This window comes from Amblyomma americanum, chromosome 7, assembly GCF_052857255.1.
Source record: "Amblyomma americanum isolate KBUSLIRL-KWMA chromosome 7, ASM5285725v1, whole genome shotgun sequence".
Lineage (NCBI taxonomy): Eukaryota > Metazoa > Arthropoda > Arachnida > Ixodida > Ixodidae > Amblyomma > Amblyomma americanum.
In genome coordinates this window covers 34,624,541-34,647,779 of record NC_135503.1, presented here as the reverse complement: position 1 = coordinate 34,647,779, position 23,239 = coordinate 34,624,541, and the positions used below count along the sequence as shown (strand labels likewise).

The window sequence follows — 23,239 nt, the reverse complement described above, 5'->3', positions numbered from 1 at the left end:
CAAGTCGACATTTTCGCCCAATGAAGGGGGGGGGGGGGGGGACCTTTATAAAAATGCTATATAAATAGTCTATACTATTTACATAGCATTTTTATAAAGGTCAGGCTTGTTACGGCAGTATTTTAGCACTCGTGACAATCCAAAGTGCTGGCGAATGAATAGAGAAGGAAATGAAATACAATTAGCTGATACGAAGTGATCACACTGGAATCAATACGCTTTCATTTGACTTACAACGGGGTTTTTATTCATAAGCATCGCGCGCACATGCGTGAACACCGGTAAAAGCCATCATCTGGGACGAAAGTACCTAAATGCGCGCACTGGCACCTGGGCAGTCCCAGTCACTTTCATATTAAACTGTGTTCGTAGACGCACGAATCTCTTGAAATATTCATGAGTTGCGAACTGCTGTTATCCAACACTGCCGACCTGAAGCATTCGCTGCAAATGGCCTCCGAGGTGACGTGGAGAAAAGACACAGTTCTGATGATCTATTTTGGAAAACACGACTGATCACATCCGAGGGCGACCCATCTGTTGTCAAGTGTTTGTTTTGTCCAGCTGGTTTCTGTTACGTTGAGGCAATAATGGTAACTATGACGGTGCGTGGTTACATCTGAGTCATCAAAGCATTTCATTGTGCGTGGTGAACTGGTTTTACCAACTCGCCAGGCTATCCATCTTTCATTATGAAAGCATCACTATTTCATTTCAATGAAAAAACAGTGGCGTATTTCACTAAATCCGACATTAATTTCCTTGTCTAATTCAAAATGTTGCAGCCACATGATAAATATAACTCGGGCTGGAACTTCACATTTTCTTTGGTTAGTCCAAGCCTCTGCTTCACTAGCTGTGACTTGAGTAGTAATTTGCATGCTTGCCAAATGATCAACCTTAGATCACCTACCTTAGACATGACATAACCAAAGCATAAGTTCTTTACATTATATCGCTAACCGCGTTTAAAAACTTTCGCACACGTGAAACGGATAACGCCCCTATTTCATTGTTCTCAAAAAACGCGCTTTGAGGTAGCCGGCAAGTTCACTACAAACAGAGGGTACTACAGAAATGGCACTATAGGCACCGGGTCGTGAGCAATGATGACAAGGTTTCATTAAGCAGCAGAGTAAAATTTAAAAGAGAGCAGACTTTCACTCTTCGCTATGCAAGAGGAGGCACTGCATTGCTTTCTGGGTTTTTAAACCATCACGTTGGTATGACTGACGTACACTGAAAAGCTCTCCATTTGAAACATGTTTATGTTTGTTAATCGCAGATATGCAAGACCGTGACTCACTTCGAAAAGTTTCTCCTATCGCGAATTAGTTGAACTCGGGGCAAGTTTAAATAGCCACACTGCATGAGATTGCAGTCAGCATAGCACTGAATGGACGCAGGTTATGCACACATCCTGTATAACAAGTCTTACTTTGCATTGACATAACGAGTACCACATTTACACGAGTGCAAGCGGACGCAAGTACAAATTGCCCTTCTTTTTCCCATCGTTTCGTAACACCGATAGAAAGAAAGGACTATAGATTGGCTCGAACAAACGTCGAATCCTGCTGCTCCCTTTATCCTATAAAAAGCTATTTTTTGGCAAAAGGGATGACTTACACTTGCGTACATACGGTATATGTGACCAACATATTTTACCCAGCGGGCATGGCATGCGCTTCCCTCCTCTTTTCTTTTGCTGTGAGGTCGCATAATGCCCCGTAGAATGTGTCCAGCGGTTACGACGACACATACGTAATGTGGAGCGCACTCCGAAGCACAAAAATGGACAAGTCTAGATTCTTAGGCACGGTAAATATTCGGCATAAATTGTTCCTAGTCACGCGAAGCACGCGCCACTAGTGGCCTTTAAGTTTCGACGTCGAGCTGTTCTTGGCCGGTGTTGTATAGTGCGTCACGTAGAAGTCGCTGAAGAGATAGAAGAAGAGTCCAGCCTCCAGGGCCATGAATATCGCGAAAGCTTTTGGGAAGCTGCAGTCCTTGAAGACCGGGACAAGACTGTGCACCATGAGCACGAAGAACTGCGCTATCTGGAAGACGGTCACATATCGCTTCCACCACAGAGTCGGCCTCATCGAAGGCGGCAACGCTGACAGAGCGTAGTAGGTGTACATGACGACGTGCACCGAACAGTTGAGCAGGGGAAACAGGGCCACCTGTCCCATGATGCCCAGGTTGACGTCCATCCAGACGGTGATGAGCGCTAGGGTGTGGTGCAGCACGTGCAGGAAGCTGATGTGGTCGGCCTTCTTGCGCAACACGAAGAACACCGTGTCCAGGAGCTCGCCCACCTTGAGCATCACGTACCACCAGCCGTAGTAGATCATCGCGTCCGCCAGCGGGTTCGTCTTGGAGTCGTTGGCTTGGCAGATGAGGCTGTAGCCGCTCTCGATGTACGCCATCTTGACGGTCAGCTGGGCGAAGAACACGCTGGCCACAACCATGGCCGCGTTGTACGCGATCAGCACGGGTCTCAACGAGAAGGCCTTGCAGTCGCGCATCAACCGTGGCCCGACCACCAGGCAGCCGGCCAAGTACAGCGCCAGGACGCTGGTCACCCCAGCTGGGCTGCCCATGAGGGGCCAGTCCAGGACCCGCTCGTCGGGCTGGAACCAGGACAGCGCCCGGTACCGGCTCATGTCTGTGGCGTTGACCAAGGACTGCTGCTGCCACATGTCTGCTGCTGTCTGAAACGTCACCGAGGAAAGATGGGGCGATATATAGGCGGTATGCTGCGCGAGCGCCGCCCTTCGTCTGCTCGTGGACCCCCGCCCCCGCGACGCACTTCTCACTGGCCCTCCTCCTTGCCACGCGTAAGAGGGGGAGAGGGTGGGTGGGTTGAGCGCTAGGCAATACCGCCGTCGCCGCGGTCGGTCATGACAGGCAAGGCTGTTTGGTTTCTGATGCGATGGCTCCTGCTGCGTAACGCCCAATACGTGTGAGCGCGCCCTCAGCGCGTGCGACAGGCGCGTACCGTCTCCCCTCCGACGCCGAGGCCCTGGAGATTTACCTTCGACCTCCGGCGTCTCTCAGGTAGAAGTAGAAAGAGACAAAGAAAAGGCACGCCCTGGCAGGCAGCCAATGAGTTCACAAGGATTCATAGGGAAGTTTTTTCCTGCGCTTTGTACCATGCACGGGCATGGCTTTAATTTAACGATCGCCAAGCGCTGCCACCCACCTCATAATTTCAGAGCTTCTATCTTGAAATACCGCAGTGGATCTGTGTTCGCCTTTTCGGAGCTCGTTGGTTAGTCTCGCGCACTTGAAAGGAAGCCATACCGGAGACTTTATACGACCACAGTGGGTTGAAAAATCTGCGTGAGTATTTGTTTGTTAGAGCTCGCAATTTTTGTATTTACTTTATAACCATTCGTATCAAGCTTTTTATTTTGAAAATTCAAATCTTTAATTGCTGTCGACGTTGAGCTAGCCGTTCGAAGATTATTTGAACGTAGTAATGATCCTCGCGCTTTTAATGGGTCCTTTTAAATCACGGTTCTTTGAGGACGACAGTAATAGCGGTTTCGGTGGCAGTGTTTTCAACGTGTGCAGAAGAATTTTTCCATTTGAAGTATCAATGGCTGCTTCTCTATCTTCTAACATATTATTGTTTGTCATTTGTTTTCAAATCGGCATATTAGTCAACTCATTGCGTAGAACATACCCAACGATTCTGGACAAAAGCGTTTTTGAACCGGGAAGAGTTTATGAGCAAATTTTTTTTATACATTGTAAGATTTAACTGCAAGAATCAATATATTCGCAGACCTCCCGTCGGCAGGCTTGATTTTTTGCTGTTAACGTTTTTGCTATCGTTAAAGGCGTCCCCTTTAGTTATGTACGGCAGTCTGAACTTCTCAATGCGAGCGACGAAAACGATATAAAAGAAAGATTTTGCTACATATCGAAAGAATGAACCATTGCTTTCAATAATTTATACCAGTACTTTACACTTTTCCAATATTGAAAATTTTTTTCCTAGAATGTTGGACATGATGGAATGTTGGACTCCCAGAAAAGTATTTCACTAACATTTCTTCGAAGTTTGGTACGAAGTATTCTTTACAAAGCGGTTAGAGACTTTATGCCACTTAATATTCTCGTGTGGTCCAGCCTAAAACTGTAAACAAGGAACGCCAACGCGACACGATTGTATACGTATTTGCCATGATCAGTATTCGATAGGGGCTTAATAATTCCCGCCATTTAACAGGAATTAGTTTTTTTCCCTCTCTTCAGCAAACCGTGGAAAAGAAAATGATAGAGGTAACGTGACGAGACAAAAATAGAGCGAGTAAGATTAGATAAAACTTGATGACATCGTATGTGAAGGAAAGGTGGGAAATTTGTTTGGTCAGATCACTGATTGCAGAGAACAGATAACTGGTTGCTTTATTGGGTAACAGAGATCACACTAAAGGAGGGAGAACTTACAGTCTGCAAAAAAAGAAAATACAGCCCAAGGGGTTTGCCTTCAAGTCGTGTAGCGGAGCTCTCAAGCAGGTTTAACAGTCCTAAGCTTGGGAGGGTTGAGGACGTAAGTTCCTCCCACCTTCGGGAAATTAGGGCCCCAGAGTATTCAAGGGAATCCGCACTGCAGTGCTCGGCTCAGGAGGAGATCCCTTGGGATGTATACTTTTGACAAAAACTGTACTTGTATAATCATTGTTGGCAGAGCGGCGGGTGGGTAGGTTAGATTAAGAAATTTCCTCGAGAGAGAGAGGGGGAGAGGGGGGGGGGGGCGCATGGTAACCGCAGCTTAGGAAGTACAATGGTAATAGTAGACGAATTTTAGAGGTTTTTCGCATGCGGTCAACTTAGCGTCACAGGTGATGATGGCGATATGCTTGCTGTCTTTTAGCAGTACTAAGCGCGACTGGAAGCCATCGAGGAAAATAGAGCGCAGTTATCCTGCTCGAGCCTTCTCGCTTTGGATTTAAGCAGATTCAACGAGCTAAAACAGTGAAGGCGTGCAAAAAAATTAAAAAAAGACGTTGTCCCACACTGACAGAGAAGCTATAACTGCGAACGAGTGAACCTCATGCAAATCTCACAGCACCTGCGGCATCTCCTTTGTCGTGACGCGGCTCTTCTGTCGGAATCACGGGCGTCGACTTTTGCGAAGAAAACTTTGAGCCCGCGGGCAGACCGCCCCGTCGCATATATACGAAGAGTACATCGAGGTCAGAGGGGAAAAACCCTGCATCGCCGTATCCTTCCCCCGCGACCCCTCTTACGACTCGGAAGGCCGCATTTCAACAACGCGTAGCCGTTTTGCCTTCACGCGCGAGTCAAGAGCCTAAAGGAGTTTCTAATTGTTTCCTACAGCGATCATTCACGAACGCTGCCCGTCTGAATCACGCCTTGCACTTCGCCGCGCCAAACAGTCTGCTGACACGCCGGTTTTCTTTCTCGCTTTCTTCTCTGCATCTCTCGCTTTTACGCAGTTCTCGAGTTTCTTTATACTTTATTCTCAATCCGCACGGAGCACAAAAGCTCGCTAACGTAATCGACGCGAATCACCCCCACCCATCGCCTCGGCCACGTTCATCGACGGCGCGGGCCTTCTGTCCCCGAGAAGCAACGGCGAGTCTGTGAGGCGATGACGCCCAAAGGCGCTGTGCCTCTACTTATTTTGACATTCGCCTCACTCCGGCATGCATGAGTGGGCGCCTGTGCGCTCGTGTATCTGTGAAAGTGCTGCAACTCTGCGGATGAATGCGAGGTGTGCACATGTGCGTGACTGTACGTGCGCGTATGCGTGTGCGCGTCACTATAGTAGGATACAACTAAAAAAAAAAAACAGCAGTTAACATTGAGCCATGGTCCGCAGAGTCTTGTATTACTCCGCTAGCCAATCACAACAGTAAACGAAATAAGCTTTTTAACGCTTGACATTATTAAACGAGCCATTTATCAAAATTCTAGAGTATATAATTTTTTCTTGTGATCGGCTTCTTGTTTAGGTAACAAGAAAAGTTTTAACAACGGACTACTTTTTTGTCGTGGAGGAATTCTGTGCCGCGGTTCTGAATGTGGGCGGAGCTTCACTGCAGACGAGTTGTATCCGACTGTAACATGCTATGCCAGTTGGATACGATGTGCGCGCGTGCGTGCGTGAGTGTGTAGTGATTCCTACGCAGTGGTGTTGTGTGCAAATGTATTTGTGCGTTAGTGAGGCTGCTATGTCAGTTCGACTGGGGGCTAAAAAGCACAGAAAACGTCTGTACAGCGGCGTGGGGGAAACGGAGAGAGGGGAGGGGGGGGGTCGAAGGGGGAGTGCAGTGTGCGAAGAAAAGCGAAAACGCGGACCGCTACGTTGTACACCGTTCCTCAAGGTCTTTCGAACGGCGTCTGTTGCACCCCGGTTGCGTCGTGGCGTACGGGCGTGCAGCAACGGACGGATATCACCGCCGCCCGCGGAGCCTTGTTTACGGCCGCCAGCGCATCTGGGTCAGAGCTGCCACCTCTTTTTGTGAAAAGAATTGCGCGCCGCCACCGAGCGGCGCCGTCGTCGTCAGGAGTTTTCGAGATGCAGTTGCTTTGACCCCGCACCGCAGTTTGGAGGCTGACTGGGGCCTCTGCTCGGCCTTGCGTCTTTGCTGTCGCTAATGACGCCCATCTGCGCAAGCTGTCTCGTCAGCTTGTTCTCTTTCTTTCAAAGCCGAAATGAGCCCGCGGAGAGTGCGCGTTAGATGCGAGAATTCGCGTAGTCGCGTTCGATGATCGCAGCCTCGCCGCCGCTGAATGAAATGCCGTACAACAGCGGTAACGCAGTAGCCAAGGTATGCTGGAATCTAGGTTTTGACAGAAGCCCGTCTGGTCGGCGCTTGAAGAATTTTCGGCCCGGGAATGCTGAGAACCGCTGTACCTTCCCAGATGTTCTGGGGTGTTCTAATTAGTTTTTTTTTAGCACTGTTTGAGGCGGGAACTGAGCGAGCAACCTTGGACGCTGGCTATGTTTGTCGACATGCTGCTGACGTTCGAGAAGTGGATGGACATACGTCCGAGCGGGCGTGTGCTGGTTCGGCATAGACGTCATTAGTCCGAAAGAGACGCCGCAGACTTGTGGGTTTGTTCTTGGCGGCTTAACTTGCTATCGCGCAAGTAAGACTGCGTACAAGGAAAGGAGCGGTCTGTTTTTCATCTTTGATCCGACTGTACCACAGTTAGCCCGCCAACCAGTTGTTTTGAAAAGTGCACTACCTTTAATTGTCGGAAGTTTCGGGCCCACGGCGCACATTGGGGTATACACAAGAGACTACGTTATATCTCTATGTTTGCCACCACGCTTCTTCAGCTAGTTGTGGTACAGCTTTGCTTGGCGCCCTCTGCTGGAGCCGGCATTTACAAATGTTTATCCTTATTTGACTGAAATGACAGACATACTGGCCTGTAACGATTGTAGATGCTAAGAAACCGTCGGTAACGTTTTCCTAAGCACCCGCTTTCACGTTCCATGCTTGATTCTGTGGTCAGCCTTACAGCAGCTTCACCTTCGGCAATCCATCGTCGGAGGGGAAGGTACTTGAATCGTGGTTTCACCGCTTCGTGCTCTACAAAGATCTTTGAATGCTTCGGCGGTACGTGAAGGCGAGAGGCCTCAGTTGTTTATGGACGCTACACGCGATAAGCTGGGAAGGAGTAAAAGTCCTACAGAGCGTTGATCTTTTGGGGTCTAATCACGTGGCCACAGTCATTAATACCTGATTAGGTAACCACGTTACTCCTTTAAAAATTAACTGCAAAAGGAACATTAGTCGTAGAGTTCAGGGGAAAAGTTAACTCGTACCTTACCGCGGGAAAATAGACAATTGTAGTGCACATGAATTAATCAAAAAATGTTCCCATTGCAGCACATCATAGTATGGCAAATAACTTATCAATCATACAAAGAAAAAAAACACTCGTGTTAAACGTCACAAAAAATATTAAACGTTTCCAGTCGGATAAAAAAGGGGAATGAAAGATCTAGAATATACGTTATGTGCGTTACTTAGCCAAAATTACTCTTCAGAGTTGCAGAATTCTTCACGCTAAGCCTTACGGCAAGCAAATAGCAAAAGTCAATTTCCCGTGAGCATCGCTTTCGGCTCTCCGCAGTATAGTACCAAGGTAGACCCCGGGCGGTCTTGCAGATAACTGCGCCCTCTAGACTGCTGATGGCACGGAATCATTCATAATATGCCCGATAAGTTCAGAGAGGCCCGAAAGCAGTGAATCTCCTCGGCAATGGCGGAACCGAAAGTTACAGACGGGCACCTGTCAATAGTCCGGCCTGTGAGGAGCAATCAACTCGGTTCGAACCAAAATTACACGAATGTGCGTCATCTTTTCACACAAAGCTGTCGCTTGCACCGATAGACTCGAATAGCGATGCTGCGAAATGCGAGGAAACCGTTGCTGCTGAGCAGGGCCAGTGGAAGAATAGGACGCCACCTTGCCCATAGGACGCCACCTTGCCCTTTCAAAATTCCTTTGACAGTCTATAGACTCTCCATAGACTTTTGTTTATAAAGTATATAGACTGTCTATAGACAAATCCTAGAGAACAGTCTGTAGGCAATATAAATGCTATAGACAGCCTACAGACAATCTATATAATTATGGCCATACACATTTAGTTGACGTTTGTCTATAGAGGATGTATAGACTATGAATAGGCAAAACGAAATGTCTATAGGAAGACAATAGAATCTATAAGAAGTCTATAGACTGTATATATACCATTTTTATAAGGGTGAGCTCCACGCTTGTGTGATCACTGCGTGTTGATGGGTTTCGTGCGAAGTTTGAAAATACTCCCTCATGCGGCTAACGAAAAAACCGTTTCCGAAACTGAAGTTCAGTCCTTTTGCAACACACTGAATGACGTTATTTGTAGCCGCCGCGGTGGCTGAGTGGTTATGGCGCTCGGCTGCCGACCCGAAAGACGCGGGTTCGATCCCGGCCGCGGCGGTCGAATTTCGATGGAGGCGAAATTCTAGAGGCCCGTGTACTGTGCGATGTCAGTGCACGTTAAAGAACCCCAGGGGGTCGAAATCTCCGGAGCCCTTCACTACGGTGTACCTCATAGCCTGAGTCGCTTTGCGAAGTTAAACCTCCATAAACCAAACATTATTTGTCCAGAAGCAGATCGCATTGTTCGAAATGGGTAATTTTGAGTTATCGTTCAAAGTGAACAATTTGAATTAGCGCGTTAAGGAAAGAGCTAATCCCCTTTTAACCATTCTTATATGCGTAGAGCATGCGCGTCATCTGTGCTCTTTGTAATCTTTCCTACCCTTCTGCCCCAGATTATTTTTCACCAACGCTGGGTGGCTATCTCCACTTGTGGTTGTTGTTGTTGCCTTAACCTGGTCAACCTCATTCTCTTTCTTTTGTTTTCTTCGTCTGTCAAAGACCGGACCTGACCAGTACATTCATCTCCCAATCTGAACTATCCACCGGAAGTAAGGCTAGCTAAAGATTTTGGATTCGCAGATATTACAGCCTGGCAGGGTTAAACCTCGCTCCTACCCTTTACGTAAATGGTCTATAGACTGTCTATAGACTTCTTATACACTCTATTGCCTTCTTATAGATATTTCCTTTTGTCAATTCATAGTCTATAGTTGTCTATTGAAAAAAAGTCTACAGATAGCGCATGGCCATAAATCTATAGATTGTCTATACACTGTTTATAGGATTTTTATTGGCCGTAGAGTCTATAGGATTTGTCTGTAGAAAGTCTTTAGACTTTATAGACAAAATTGTATGGGCCGTCTATAGACCGTCTAAAGAATTTTTGATGAGGAACTGCACTAGTCTCAAAGCAATATGTGTTTTTTTTTGAGCGCACACGCATTAATTCGTGAAATATCTCTGCGCTCGAAGAGTTAAACGAAGGCTGTTGTACACAATGTGACGTGCCCGGCAATTCTCTGGAGTGCAAGGCGCATTAAGGGCACATTGCGTCATGACTTCGCAAAAAATCTTAGGGTCGGTCAATTGGATTGATGCGGAGGAAATGTAATAACATTATTCTTTCACTCGCCAACCTATGCCGATTTTAATTCTATTCCTGTTTTGAGTACATTGTCTTTCGCTCCCTCAATGTATTTCACTTGTTATTCCATTCCAGTTTCGACTGCGCAACTACGAAAAAAATGGTTTAGCTCAGCTAAGCGTGGTTATGCAAGGAAAAGGTTTTAATACGCTTTGTTGTGCTGTGGTTTAAGTCAGGTTACGCCCATAAAGACGTACACATATTTTGCATTGTTTAACATCGTTTATTTTTTTATTCCTGATTATTTAGTCTTACAGACGCGGCATCGCATGCGCAGTACATGACAGTGGGTTCTGCGTAGAACGCCGGTGCACTTCGATGCGTTCAGCGAAACGCTGGTTGTGTTCGTTGCGACGTCCGGTCGCCCAGAGCCAAAGCTGCCGGCCGGGCAAGGAGTGACGTAGTATGTCACGTGGCTGCCACACCGCCACCGCTCCTCCACTTGAAGGTCAAATTGCGGCGCCGATGCCCTTGGCTTCATAGGCCAGTAAAGCTTTCTCTAAAATGTATCACCTTAAATGATAGGTAACGGAGACTCCTCATGCTACCACCGACGCAATGACGCAGCGGTTAAGCGAAGTAGCTATTTCAAACGCAGCCATCGATGGTGCTTGTGAGACCTAGACTGCTCTTCCCGAGCAATGCGACCCGCCGCAGTGGCTCAGGGGTTAGAGCGCTCGGCACGGTGCCGGAGTACCCGAGTACTTAAGCTCCACTTAAGGTGGAACTTAAGCTCCACTTAAGGTGAGCTCCACTTAAGGTGGAGCTTAAGTCCGATTTCGCGATCTCTGTCTGAGAAGCACCAGCCGTGTTGGCTCAGTGGTTAGAGCGCTCGGCTACTGAGGAGTTATTTCCGGGTTCGCACGTACCTGGCAGCGGCGGCCGCGTTTCGAAGGAGGCGAAACGCAAAGGCGTCCGTGTGCTGTGCGATGTCAGTGCACGTTAAAGATCCCCGTAGGAGGTGGTCGAAATTATTCCGGAGCCCTCCACTACGGCACCTCTTTCTTCCTTTCTTCGCTCAGTCCCTCCTTATCCCTTCCCTTACGGCGCGGTTCAGGTGTCCGGCGAGATGTGAAACAGATACTGCGCTATTGCCTTTCCCGCAAAACCAATTTAATCAATTAATTAATGCGAGAAGAAATAGCTCCCTCAATTCTCATTTTCACACCGATAGTTCTTCCGAAGGCTATTTTTTGCGTAGGCCTTCTGTTGTCTGAGTAATTTTCTTAGTCATTTTCATTTTGCTGAGTGATTCTTAGTCCAGCAGCTTCTTCATCTCCCCTAAAAGTGGACAGAGGGACGTTTGATGATGATAATAATAATAATAATAATAATAATAATAATAATAATAATAATAATAATAATAATAATAATAATAATAATAATAATAATAATAATAATAATAATAATAATAATTGGTTTTGGGGGAAAGGAAATGGCGCAGTATCCGTCTTATATATCGTTGGACACCTGAACCGCACCGTAAGGGAAGGGATAACGAAAGAAAAAGCAAGTGGCATGTGGAGAGGGGGAAATTCTCCTAAACACCTTCTGACAGGTAGAAGTTTCATACAGACTCGGCCGGAGAGTTTTCGCCTCCATGGACCCCATATAATGCTACTGCATAAAAAAAAAGAAAGTTACGGAGCCTAGAGAAAGTAGGGGACAGCTAGGCGCCACGTTCCCCGTAAGAGAGCTTCCCGGCATCATCAAGCAGTCATTACGTGAGAGGTCGACGCTTCGCCATGACCCCGTAAATCCTAATGCGCGCTGTCGTAGATAACTCTCGTTCCATGGCCTCCGCGTTTGCGAAACGCCGCTGGCTCCTTTTCATAGGTGAACTTTCTGACCGGGCCTGCTCACATAGCTCGCAGCTCCGCTATGCAATCAATCTGTGTCCCACGAGACGAGTTGGTAAAACATATTTTTGACTAACGGGCTAAACAAACTCTCATACATCTTTTAATACATTCTGAACCCCCGTGTTTGCCATTTTCATGTACTATTGTAAGCAACCCCCCCCCCCCCCCCATCGTGTTCCGAACCTCGCCGTTCTGAATAATCGGCGTTATAACAGCTAAATGCGGTAAATCGAACGATCCACAACTTTATCTTGAAAGTGTATCGGCAGCGCTACATAAATGGATGCAATAGCTTCGACTATGCGATGAGATGTAGTGTTAAAGTGACTATTAATGAAATCGCAGTGAAGTGCAGTAAGCATCGGTTGGAGAAAAAAAAAAGAAAACGACCGGGTCTAGAAGCACATTTATTTTGTAGCAGTGTGTTGAACGGATCTATGTACTGGAAATCGAAACCAAACCCATAATTTTCTCCCCCATTTTGAAACTGGACTCGAACCGGAACGAATGAGCGGAACGGTTACAAACCGGTTCGAAACTAGGCTAAGCCTCAGTTTCGGTGCAACACGCCATACATTCGTTTTTCAGACATAATAAGGGTCCTCATTGTGCAAACAGCCGTCACAAGCTCAGCTAGTACGAAAATGACATCTAATCCACAAGCTAACATAGATGAGAGTAGAGTTGTGTCACGAAAACAAACTCTCACCTTCAAGAACGCGCATTTTGAAAAATCTAGAGTGATCTTACAGTGACCCTTGATATCAACATTATTGTTGCGGGTATACTTGTCCATCTCACATATTCGTCAACCGGCTGCTTCGATTAGGGCTTCGATCTAGGCATGCACTTGTTGGTATTTAACCTTCCGACCATTTCGTTGAGAAATGTAACGCATATATGACCTGAACTCCCAAACTTCTTCAGATTTTGTACCGTAAGTCAATGATCTGCATCGAGCTTCATCATTTCCCTATAAGCAACATGGGTGGCAACATCGCGCAACTTGCCATTAAACGCAATTCCTAGCAACTCAGCGTGCTTCGATAGCTCGGCATTAGCAACATTTTAAAGGGCTCCGCATACTGATTTCCACGAGTTCGCTAATTTCAAAACAAGGAACTCAACATCATCATCCTGACTACACCCACTGGAGGACAAAGGCCTCTCCCATGTCTCTCCAATTAACCCTGCCCTGAGCCAGCTGCGGCCACCCTAGCCCCATAAACTTCTTAATCTCATCCGCCCACTTAACTGTCTGCCGCCCCCTGCTACGCTTGCCTTCTCTTGGAATCCACTCCGTTACCCTTAGGGACCAGCGGTTATCTTGCCTTCGCATCACATGCCCAGCCCAAGCCCATTTCTTCCTCTTGATTTCGACTAGGCTGTCATTAACCCGCGTTTGTTCCCTCACTGAACATACCGGCACGAAAAACGGCCCGTAAAAAAGAAGTAGGCGGGAAATCGCTCAGAGTTAGACAGCACGGTCAAGAACCATATTTTTTCTTCTTTTAATTCTTCACTTACTAATTATGCGCGCCTCCCTGCTTCGATCTTTCTATCCCAAAATTCCTTCTCCACGCTGAGCAGGCTGTAAGCGAATTTTTTATGCCGGCTTAACTCTGCTTTTCTATGACAGCCTTTTCTCTCTCTTTCAAGGAAGGGGAAAGGCTTCAAAGAACGGCAAATCATCAGCAGAAGTTGCGGAAAAGAAAGGCAAAGCTAATGAAATCGTGTAATAAAATGCCCACCTTATAATCGAAAAAGATGGCTTTGGGCAGTGTCCTTCAATCCAGAGCAGGTGCTTCAATACGGCGAGCCGCAGGAGGCATCGGTCGCTTATAACTGCAGTCCTACTACGTAGAAACGCCGGAGACCGTAGCCGATCCGGTTTCGGATCGCTAATAAGTCCGGTTGTACTATTAAGTTATGCAGTCTGACAAATTGTGCTTGCTCTCCCCAACACACGTAACACGCAACACACGTAATGTATACGTTACGTGACACACACACGCCCATAAAAACGGAGGAGATAAAGGATGCGAATGACATTAGTTTTCAAATCCGGTTTATTACAACACGCTAGGAAACACTGTGAAACTGTGATTGTGTATTCCTACCGCTATCCTGTCCTTGCCCTGGATTCCATGAGAGAACAACGGATTCAAAAATTTCGCGCAAAACGAGTTTACAGTCACTCGCTTCGCAACTTTCCATACTTAATTTTCCGCTAAACGGCACGGAGCAGGTTGATGATAGGAAAAAAAAAAAAGAGGGAGTGTCTTGTACAGTAACGTCTAATTAATATTGCAAGCATGCCAACGAATGCTCACCCGATAGCTCTCAGTAGCAGGTCCGTCTCTTCTTGGCGTATGTTTTTTATGATAAGGGCACACGGTTAGGTAGTAGAGTTTCGATTTATTTTTCGGTATATTTGGGACCCGTTTACTCAGCTGCTGCAGTTCATAACTTTCTCACTTTTATTTTATTCCCCATTCTGCATTTGTTTATAGTGTTCGAATTAAGCTGTTGCTGCAAAATATTCACTTTTTGGAGTTTTTTTTTTCGTAACCAAAGGGCATTGTTTCTTTTTCAGTAGAAAACTCTCCTGGAAACAAATATGAGTGGATGCGAACCACTATAACGCCCTAACTCTGCATGTATGAGTAGATAAAGCTGCAAAAGGCTAGCCTTGGATTTTTTCTTGCTTTTCTAATGACGGGTCAAATGTGATATTTTGATACATTCAAGGTTTAAGAAGATGTACAGGGTCGGTCAAAAGTTCCCAGGCCACAGGGTCTACTTTTGAGCAGTATAGTAAGGCAGTTGCGACGCCCCTGCAGCTCGAAATAATATCGTTCCAACTTTTCATAACCTTGATAGCTTTATCTGCATCTTGACTGCCAGGATATACCGGCGAAAAGCAGACCCTGTGGCCTGGGATTTTTTGACCAAACCTGTACATACCAGCTGTAAGGCCGCGCTTCATCAACGCATACATTTTTTCTTATTCTCTTAGCTTGCGGTCACTGCGGGCATCCGGTCTACGCGGAGAGCTCTCAGTGAAGCTCCGAGCTCCCCCCTACCGTGTGTCCCCCCCCCCCCCCCCCCCCCCCCAACAGCAACAAAGGCGCAGGAGTCACTGGCCCCTTGACAGCACCGCTGTGACGGCCGAAGGCTCCTGGCTTTGTTAAGTGCACCAAGAAAGCATGCGAGACGCACACAACGAGCACGTGCGCCGCTTGGTCTTAGGCACCATTCCCGCAGCAGCGAACCGCCTCGCATTCCGCGATGGCCCCCTTTTTTTTTCCTTGGCATTCTCGATGGTGCCGAAGCGTCGCGGGCTTCAGCCACCTGACGTTCCTGCCACAAGCCAGTGGCTTAGTGGTCCCGTCAATTAGCTGAAAAAAAACTTTTCATCCTTCGAGAGCCGACGCGCGGGTGCGGTAGGGAAAGGGAAAGCATAGAGCAATAAGGGCGAGAACTCCCACCCCGGGAAGAGGTTTTCAGAATGTTTTCGCTATGCGTGTCTTTCTTTTTATCCTGATGCGACATTTTTGCGCCATGTCAGGATTTGTATGCCGTCATGTTGCAGTGTTGTGTATTCTTTTTTTTTTGCTAGTGTGTGATGCTATAACCTCCTCACCAGCAGTGTTGGTGGTAACGCGTTACAAGTAACGATGCTACCGGTAACGCGTTACTTTATTCGGTAACTTAGTAACGTACTCGTTACCAATTCGGAACTGTAACGGGTAACGTACTTACGTTAACATTTTTCGGTAACGTGAGGTGTCACGTTACTAGTTACTTTTTGTTCCTGTTGTGACCCACTCCGTTCCCTTTTTCAAGAAAAAAAGCGCAGAGCACCTAAAGTGATGTTGCAAATTAACAAACAGGTGCTTTCGACGACTTTTGCTGCGGCTCGCATGCATGCCAGAAAACACCTGCCCTTCACGACGCACCCAACTAAAAAAAAAAAAGACGCAATAGACATAAAGCACGAAATACGTGCACGAACACGCATTCCCACACTCGCCTTTGCCTACCTTCCCTACCCTAACCACTCACACACACACAACTTTCTACAAAGTGGAAACATGCCGAGCATTTTGGAACATCACATTTTCAGAATTACTGTAAATTTGTTGAGAGTTCAGCGATGTTTTCTTTGTGAAGCTAGAAATGATGATAAAGTGCCATTTCGTGTTTAATGCCACATTCAGAAGATGGCTTCACCATGTGCCACAGAGTTTGAATCAAACACTTGTAACTCTACAGGCAACTTTAGGCCACTATAACATTGCTAAGCTCCTGCACATTTGTGCAAAGTATTCTCGTTAAATCATGATATCGCGTAAAATGGTTGTTCGGGCTAGAAGTTTTATGTGAAATATGAGCTTTATAAAATTGTTATCGTGAGTTGTTAACGCGAATACGCACTAATTAAAATTTATGGCCCTGAAGTAACGGCAAAGTAACGTGCGGTACTTTTTTCGGTAACGGTTACGCGTTACTTTATTTTATAGGTAACATAGGGCGGTAACGCGTTCCTTTTTTCTTAGCGTAACGAGAAACGTATTTAGTTACTTTTTTTCGGTAACGCCTACAACACTGCTCACCAGCGGATTTGCGTGCCGCTGTGGCAAGAAGTTGTCGCATGAGAAGCTAAGCTTGCAGGCTTTCGTTGTTGCAGCCTTTATTTGGTTTTTGCATAAATGAGCGGACTCCAAGCTCATTTAGCATCTTAGGGGGGGACGTGTAAGGCCGCGCTTCATCGACGCGTACATTTGTTTTTTCATTCGTTTAGCTTGTGGTCGCTGCGGACCTCCGGCCTACGCGGTAAGCCCTCATGTTGAATTCCAATGGCAGATCGAGAGTGCTCCGCCGGACCACAAACGGAGCGCGTAGTTCAGGCGGAGATCACTCCCTCCCATTTTGCCAATGGAATGCATGCGCTCCCGCGGGGGCACTTCAGCGCAAGAATAGCTCCAAGTTCAGGCAACATGGCGGCGCCCATCGAAGCGCGGCATCTCGCTTCACCAGCGATTCGTCCTTGCGGCCTTGCCGCCACTCTGTCTCTCACGTTCACGGCAAACAAAAAGCGCACGAAGCTTTCTCTTCGTGTGATGATGCCCGCACCACAAAATCCTAGTGATGAAACGCGCCAAATTTTCAGATTGCTTCCTTATTTACAGAATTGCTAGGCTTAGAGAGTACGCGTCATCTGACGTCAGACAGCGCGGGAGGTTCAAACAAGTCAACGATCTCGGTCTAAAAAGCGGTCACAGAGAATTGACCGCGATGGAATTGACATCCTGTTAAGAAAATTTTTTGTTTTAACTTGTGCGGACGCGAACAAAACGAAAAATAATTTAATTTGGGACAATTCAATTTTAAAAAATACTGCTTGTACGTTGCCCGGATCACCGCGTAGCAACGACAGGAAGGCAGCGGCCGGTCGTGACCGGAAGCAGACGCGGGAAACTAAAACGTCGCGCGGGGGTTCCGGTCAAATCTGCCGATTTCGGCGGAGCAAATATCGCTGCTCCACGGAGCGATCCGGGATCGACGTCTGATCCCGATCTGCCATTGGAACAGACAACTCGCACTCCCATTTTGCCATTGGAATACGATTGCTCCCAACAGAGCAGAAAAACTTGATCCGGATCTGCCATTGGAATTCAACATCAGTGAAGCTGAAGCTCCGAGCGCCCCCAACACGCGTGTCCCATGCAAACAGTAACAAAGACGCAGGAGTTACTGGCCGCTTGACAACACCGCATGCTAGGCGCACACAACGAGCACGTGGCGCCGCTTGGTCTTAGGCAGCATTCCCACGGCAGCAGATCCCCATACTGCGTGTCTGCGGAAAACCGCCTCGCATTCCGCGACGCCCCCCCCCCCCCCTTTTTTTTGTGCTGGCATTCTCGATGGTGCCGAAGCGTCGCGGGCTTCCGCCATCTCACATTCCTGCGTCGAACCAGTGGGTTAGTGGTCCCGCCAATTAGCTGAAAAAAAAAAAAAACAACTGTCATCCTTCGAGAGGCGACGCGCGGGTGCGGCTGGGAGGAGAAAGGGCAAAACATCAAGGAATAAGGGCGAGAACTTCCCCCGGGGAGAGGGGTTTCAGAATGTTTTCGGTATGTGTTTCTTTTTCTTTTTAGACAAGCCCTGGGCTCGAAGTTGGGCCCAACCTACAGGGGCGTTGGCTACCTTCATTGGTTATCGAAGCTTAGGGCGGGCCTCGAAATTTGACCGCCCTAATTTCTTTGTTTGCGAAAGAGCAGTCCTGTCTATTTGAGCTAGAGGCTCCGTGCAGTAAAGACCTAGACTCAAACCTCGGGTCGATGAGTAAGGTCTTGTAGAGAGTGTTTCTCTGTGTGAGAATTTTCTTTTAAAGTTGTAGTGAGTTTGACTGTCTGTATGACTCAGCTCTAATAACTATAGCAGTTTGCTCTTGTGCATCCTGTAAGTATATTTCCTCTTTGTCTCCATCATCTGGCATCAATCATCATCTGCTCCTTCCACACCGTCGAATTCACGTTTGGAGAGGTCCTGTGCCCCTTCGAAGAAACGCAAAGAAGCATCTTGAATTTACTCCAGTGTCAGTTTTACACGTGTTTGCTTGCCAGTTTGCTTTACGGCCTCCCTCGAGACAAGTTCTGCATCTCTCCCAGTAAAGTACTTATGACGGTGCTCCAACTGGCGTAATAGTATCCCAATGTAGCATCTCGATGTCATCCCAAATACCTTGGGATATCAATGGGGATATCACAGAATTTTAACTCGGACCATGTCGCCTTCATTTAATGGAGTGTTTTAGATTTGGGGGGGGGGGGGGGGGGGGAGCTTAGAGACTCTCTATTCGCGCTGCGTACGGTAGCGCTGCGGTTGCTACTCGGGAGAGCTTTAGAATAGGGGGCCGAGTGAGCGAATGAGAACACAGGTATCGTCCACTTTGTTGTTTATCTTTCTGCAGTGGTTGGAAAAGGACTAAATGGCAGATGAGAAGGGATGAAGGAAACGGGTTCTCGCAGCGCCGTTTGCGCTGAGAAGTGTAGCGATAAATTGAAAATCTCGCAAGTATTTTTTTTACTGTTATTTGCGCAACCATAAAGAAAAAAACATTAATTAATAATAAAAAAGGCACATTGGGAGAATCTCAGTATTTTGTAACCACGTATCCACTTTTTTTAAGTGAGTAACAGCAACCTGCTTGAACATACCGCGCTTTCTGGCGTCTTATCTCAAAGACGATTAAACAACGCGTATTCGCAAAGCTTAGCAGCTGTCCAAATCCTGATGCAGCCGTAAAATATGCGGAGTTTCATCGGTAAAATTTTCTGATGCGAGAGTCAAGAGATAAATAAAAAAGCTTCGTATGTCATTCAGTTGCCTCGGGATGACTCCATGTTGCCGAACGGTAATTTTGCCGGTTTTGAGTTAGCGTCGTCAGCTAATCCAAAAAGCGCTCGCGTTCTGCGCATGCGCACTTGCACCCCGCCAATCCTCTATCCCCTTAAACGATATGGTCATCCTCTTCTAATGCACGTTAATATAACTTGCTGGATTAAGATGGCAATTGGGACGTGTGCATTCTCAGGAAGGCATTATTTTGACCCGTAAATGATTCGTAGGTACTTTGAGTTCGCGAATGGAGACACTACTTGATAAGTTCCAGTGGATATAGTTACTGGAAGATAGAAAAAAACTGATCTGGGCGCGTATTAGTGCACCAAAGGCTCGTTCGTCAACTAGTTCTTGTACCCATATCAAGTTTCGGGTAATTTTGAACACAGTCCGTGACAATGGCCGCTGCCGGCAGCCAACATGTGTAAATATGCGGCCAAACCAGTCATCTACGCCTCCAAGCAAAATCAAAAGAAGACTTTCAGAATAAGCAGATAGGTATGAAGAAAAAGCACGCCTCAAATCATAGTAAAGAGTGTAACGAGGCAGCAGCGTTGCATAAAATATATATCGTCGATTTTTGTATTGGCTAAACTCTTTTAAAAGAGTCCGCTGAGCTGAGAAAAAACTCCCGGGTCTATTTTGGACATCACTGTCTAAGGTAGAAGTACGAATGGGAAATGCTTGAAAGAAATCAGGAGCGCCTGGCGCCACTTAGTTTTCCAAACGGGGCTTTTCTTGCTCGATTAAAGGGTAGGAAAGCATGTGAGTCACTGAACGTTATGGAAGGTTATGGTTATGGAATGCTCAGGAAGGTTATGGAATTAGATCCGGGTAGAAAGCAAGAAAAAAAAAGATTTCATCCTAGCCGAAATCAAGAGGAAGAAATGGGTTTGGACAGGACCAGGGACCCCGGAGCAGGGGGGGGGGGGGGGGGGGGGACAACATTTTTCCAGAGGGGGCAGCGCATCCCCAGCTTCCAACTGCTTGCACTTGGGTCAGATTTCTGACAATTGAAACACTTCAGTTCTAGGACTCTTTTAATGCAAAGCACAGTGGGGCTGAGCTACTTCGCTTCGTAGCCAGTTGTAAAGCATTTCGTGTATGAGTAACCTAAACTAATCATGCCCCAACAGAAGTCGACTGTCTCACCCGTGTACTTGGTCATGATCACCAGAATTAAAACAAACTATGCACTAACTTTTTTAATGACATGGATCGCTCCTTGTGCGTAAATCATCCCATTTCAATTCGTTTTATATTGCCGTGAATCTTTGCACTCAAAACCGCCGGCACACTGCTTTATCATTTCGTTTTGTAATGCGAGATAGGACGAGACTTATCTCCATTGATCGTGGCTACGTGCGAAAGCTTTCGCATTTTTCCAGATTGTCGTAGTTGCTTTTGGTTCTTTAACTAGAAGGTTCCTCGCCAGCTTTAAATTGAGCGTGGCAGAGAACTGCAGGCATTCATTTCGATGACCGCCGAGCACGCTTGTGGCTATCGCCGCCGCCGAGTCATTCAGTTCTTACGGGGCGCGAGTCAGCCCCTTAAACAGTTTCCTTTGGAAGCCTTTTCTTTGTCTTCCTGACTGCATGAGCGTCGTCACCACAACGTGGCAGTTTGCATCAACCTTTTAACATAAAAAAATAAAAAAATATTGAAAATATAATATTTATTGTGTAAATAGCTCTAAATAAATAAATAACAAAATAAGCCCGAAATCTTGCCCCCTCTCAGAAATAAAGTTCCCGAGTGAAAAATATCAAAAATAAAAATATAAAATATATTGTGTAAATGAGCATTAAATAAATAAATGTCAAAATAAGCTCGAAGTCTTGCCCCCTCCCCCCAACTAAAAAAAAGTTCCGGAGTCCCTGGACAGCGCGTTAATGCGAAGGCAAGCTAACAGATGGTCGTTAAGGGTAACGGACTGAATTCTAAAAGAAGGTAAGCATAGCAGGGGACAACAGAAGGTTAGGTGGGCTTTTGAGATTAGTGTGTGGGGATAGGGTGGCTTCAGCTCTCACAGGAGAGGGTTAATTGGAGAGATATGGGAGAGGCTTTTGGTCTGCAGTGGACGTAGTCAGGCTGATGATTATTATGGCTATTATGACTTATTCTTCTCTCAGTCCCTCATTTATCCATTCTCTTACGGCGCGGTTCAGGTGTACACCGAGATGTGAGACATACTGTACCAATTCCTTTCCCCCAAAACCAACAAAACCTTAAAATTTCAGCCTACCCTCTGCGCTTAAAGAACCCTTTAGGTCACCGTTGTTGGCACGAAAAGGTTGCTTCGAACTTGGTAAACAAGGAACCTTTGTGATTCAAGTACAAAAGATGTTTCAAAACCGTGCGCTATTGGGAACTGTCGCGAACGCAAAATGAACTAACTGGCCTATTGACCCCATGATAGAGTTTTACAAGCAGGGTTTGTGGGGATCTGCCCTGCAGTTCCCTGTGTAGACTTTCCCGTGATGCACTTTGCAGCAGCAACCTCGCCTAGAGGAGGAGCACATTCCCTTGTTAGTTACCTTAACTAGCGAGAGAGGGCGCCAGCGTCGTAGCGCGAGAGACTGCTCGCACGCGGGAAAGGGCAGAAAGGGGTTTGTTTGGGATCGTCGGCGCGAGCGGATGTGTCGCTCGCGGCTCCGCTCTTTGCCAGCGGGGCGAGGAAGCGGCGGGAAGACTGGCTCACGTATCTCGTCCCGTCCGGCCTCGGAGTATCCCTTGGAGTATCAAATGTTCGCCCGCGCTAGGGCGAGGGATATACCCCGAGGCCGGACGGGACGAGATACGGGAGCACGTCCCACGCCGCTTCCTCACCCTGCTGGCAAAGAGCGGACCTGCGAGCGACACGTCCGCTCGCGCCGACGATCCCAACCGAACCCCTCTCTGCCCTCTCCCACGTGCGAGCAGTCTCTCGCGCTGCGACGCTGGCGCCCCCTCTCGTTAGTGAAGGTAACTAACAAGGGAATGTGCTCCTCCTCGAAGCGAGGCTGCTGCTGCACAGTGGATCGCGGGAAAGTCTACAGACGTGACTGCAGGGCAGTTTTCCGCAGGTTTTACTAGCAGAGCAGGGGAGTTTTACTAGATGGGTTCCCAGAAAAAAATCTAGTGAAGATGAAGAAGCCGGTCGGGCCCCGCCTGAGATAAGGAGAACCAGTTGCCAATTAATGTAGTTTTATGAGCGTATGGTGGCGCTACTAGAGTGGCTGGCTGTGCGGCAAAATAATAAACTAAGCACGATGATATTGGAAACGGGAGAATGTTAAGATAAGAAAAAATTTCAATAACATCGGTGTTATAAGGACTGAATGTGATCATCAGATCATCCGAATTGCTTGATTTAGAACTAAACTGGAATTATAGGCACGACTTTACGATGTGGTGGGACGATTGACACGACTATAAATGATAATGCAGTAAAGTGTGGAAAGTGTATGTGGGCGAGAAGAATCGCGGGCTCTTAGAAGCCCACTAATGCAGTGTTAAGCTGAAACTACACGTTCAGCTTCAATCAAACGTGACCCAGTCATACACGTGCTCAGGTTCAATGAAACGCGTCTCAATCGTGAAATGAAGAAAACTTACGAATGCGCCCATGGAGGATGATCGCAGACGGAGTCCTCTTTGCGGCTGCTATCTCGGCTCGACTGCGGCGTCCCCTGCAGTTTGTGAAAATCACTGATAGGCTTAAAACTTTAGGATGACCTTGAAAATCGTACAAAATTCAATTTGCAGCCTGTGTACGGCCAGAGAACCGAAGCGTTCTTTCACATGACAGGACATTCTGGCTCCTTATCATCAAGTTCTGTCTACTTACTGAGTCTTATGGTTGTAACGTCGGTATCGGAACTTATTGTGGGTGGACTATGATTTCGTT

At 47.0% G+C, this 23,239-nt stretch overlaps 1 protein-coding gene across 2 annotated transcripts; it reads right to left on the bottom strand.

Moving 5' to 3' along the window:
- Positions 1–219: 219 nt before the first annotated feature.
- Positions 220–22,974, bottom strand: LOC144098851 (very long chain fatty acid elongase AAEL008004-like). 2 transcript variants are annotated; one of them, XM_077631762.1, is made up of 2 exons: positions 22,948–22,974; positions 220–2,717 (listed from the first exon to the last, which is right to left on the bottom strand). In XM_077631762.1, the coding sequence occupies exons 1-2, from the start codon at positions 22,957–22,959 to the stop codon at positions 1,869–1,871; spliced, it is 861 nt and encodes a 286-aa protein (XP_077487888.1). In that variant the 5' UTR covers positions 22,960–22,974; the 3' UTR covers positions 220–1,868. The 2 variants fall into 2 exon arrangements, with proteins under 2 accessions (XP_077487888.1, XP_077487889.1); XM_077631763.1 differs by lacking the exon at positions 22,948–22,974 and adding an exon at positions 5,090–5,160.
- Between the last annotated feature and the right edge of the window lie 265 nt (positions 22,975–23,239).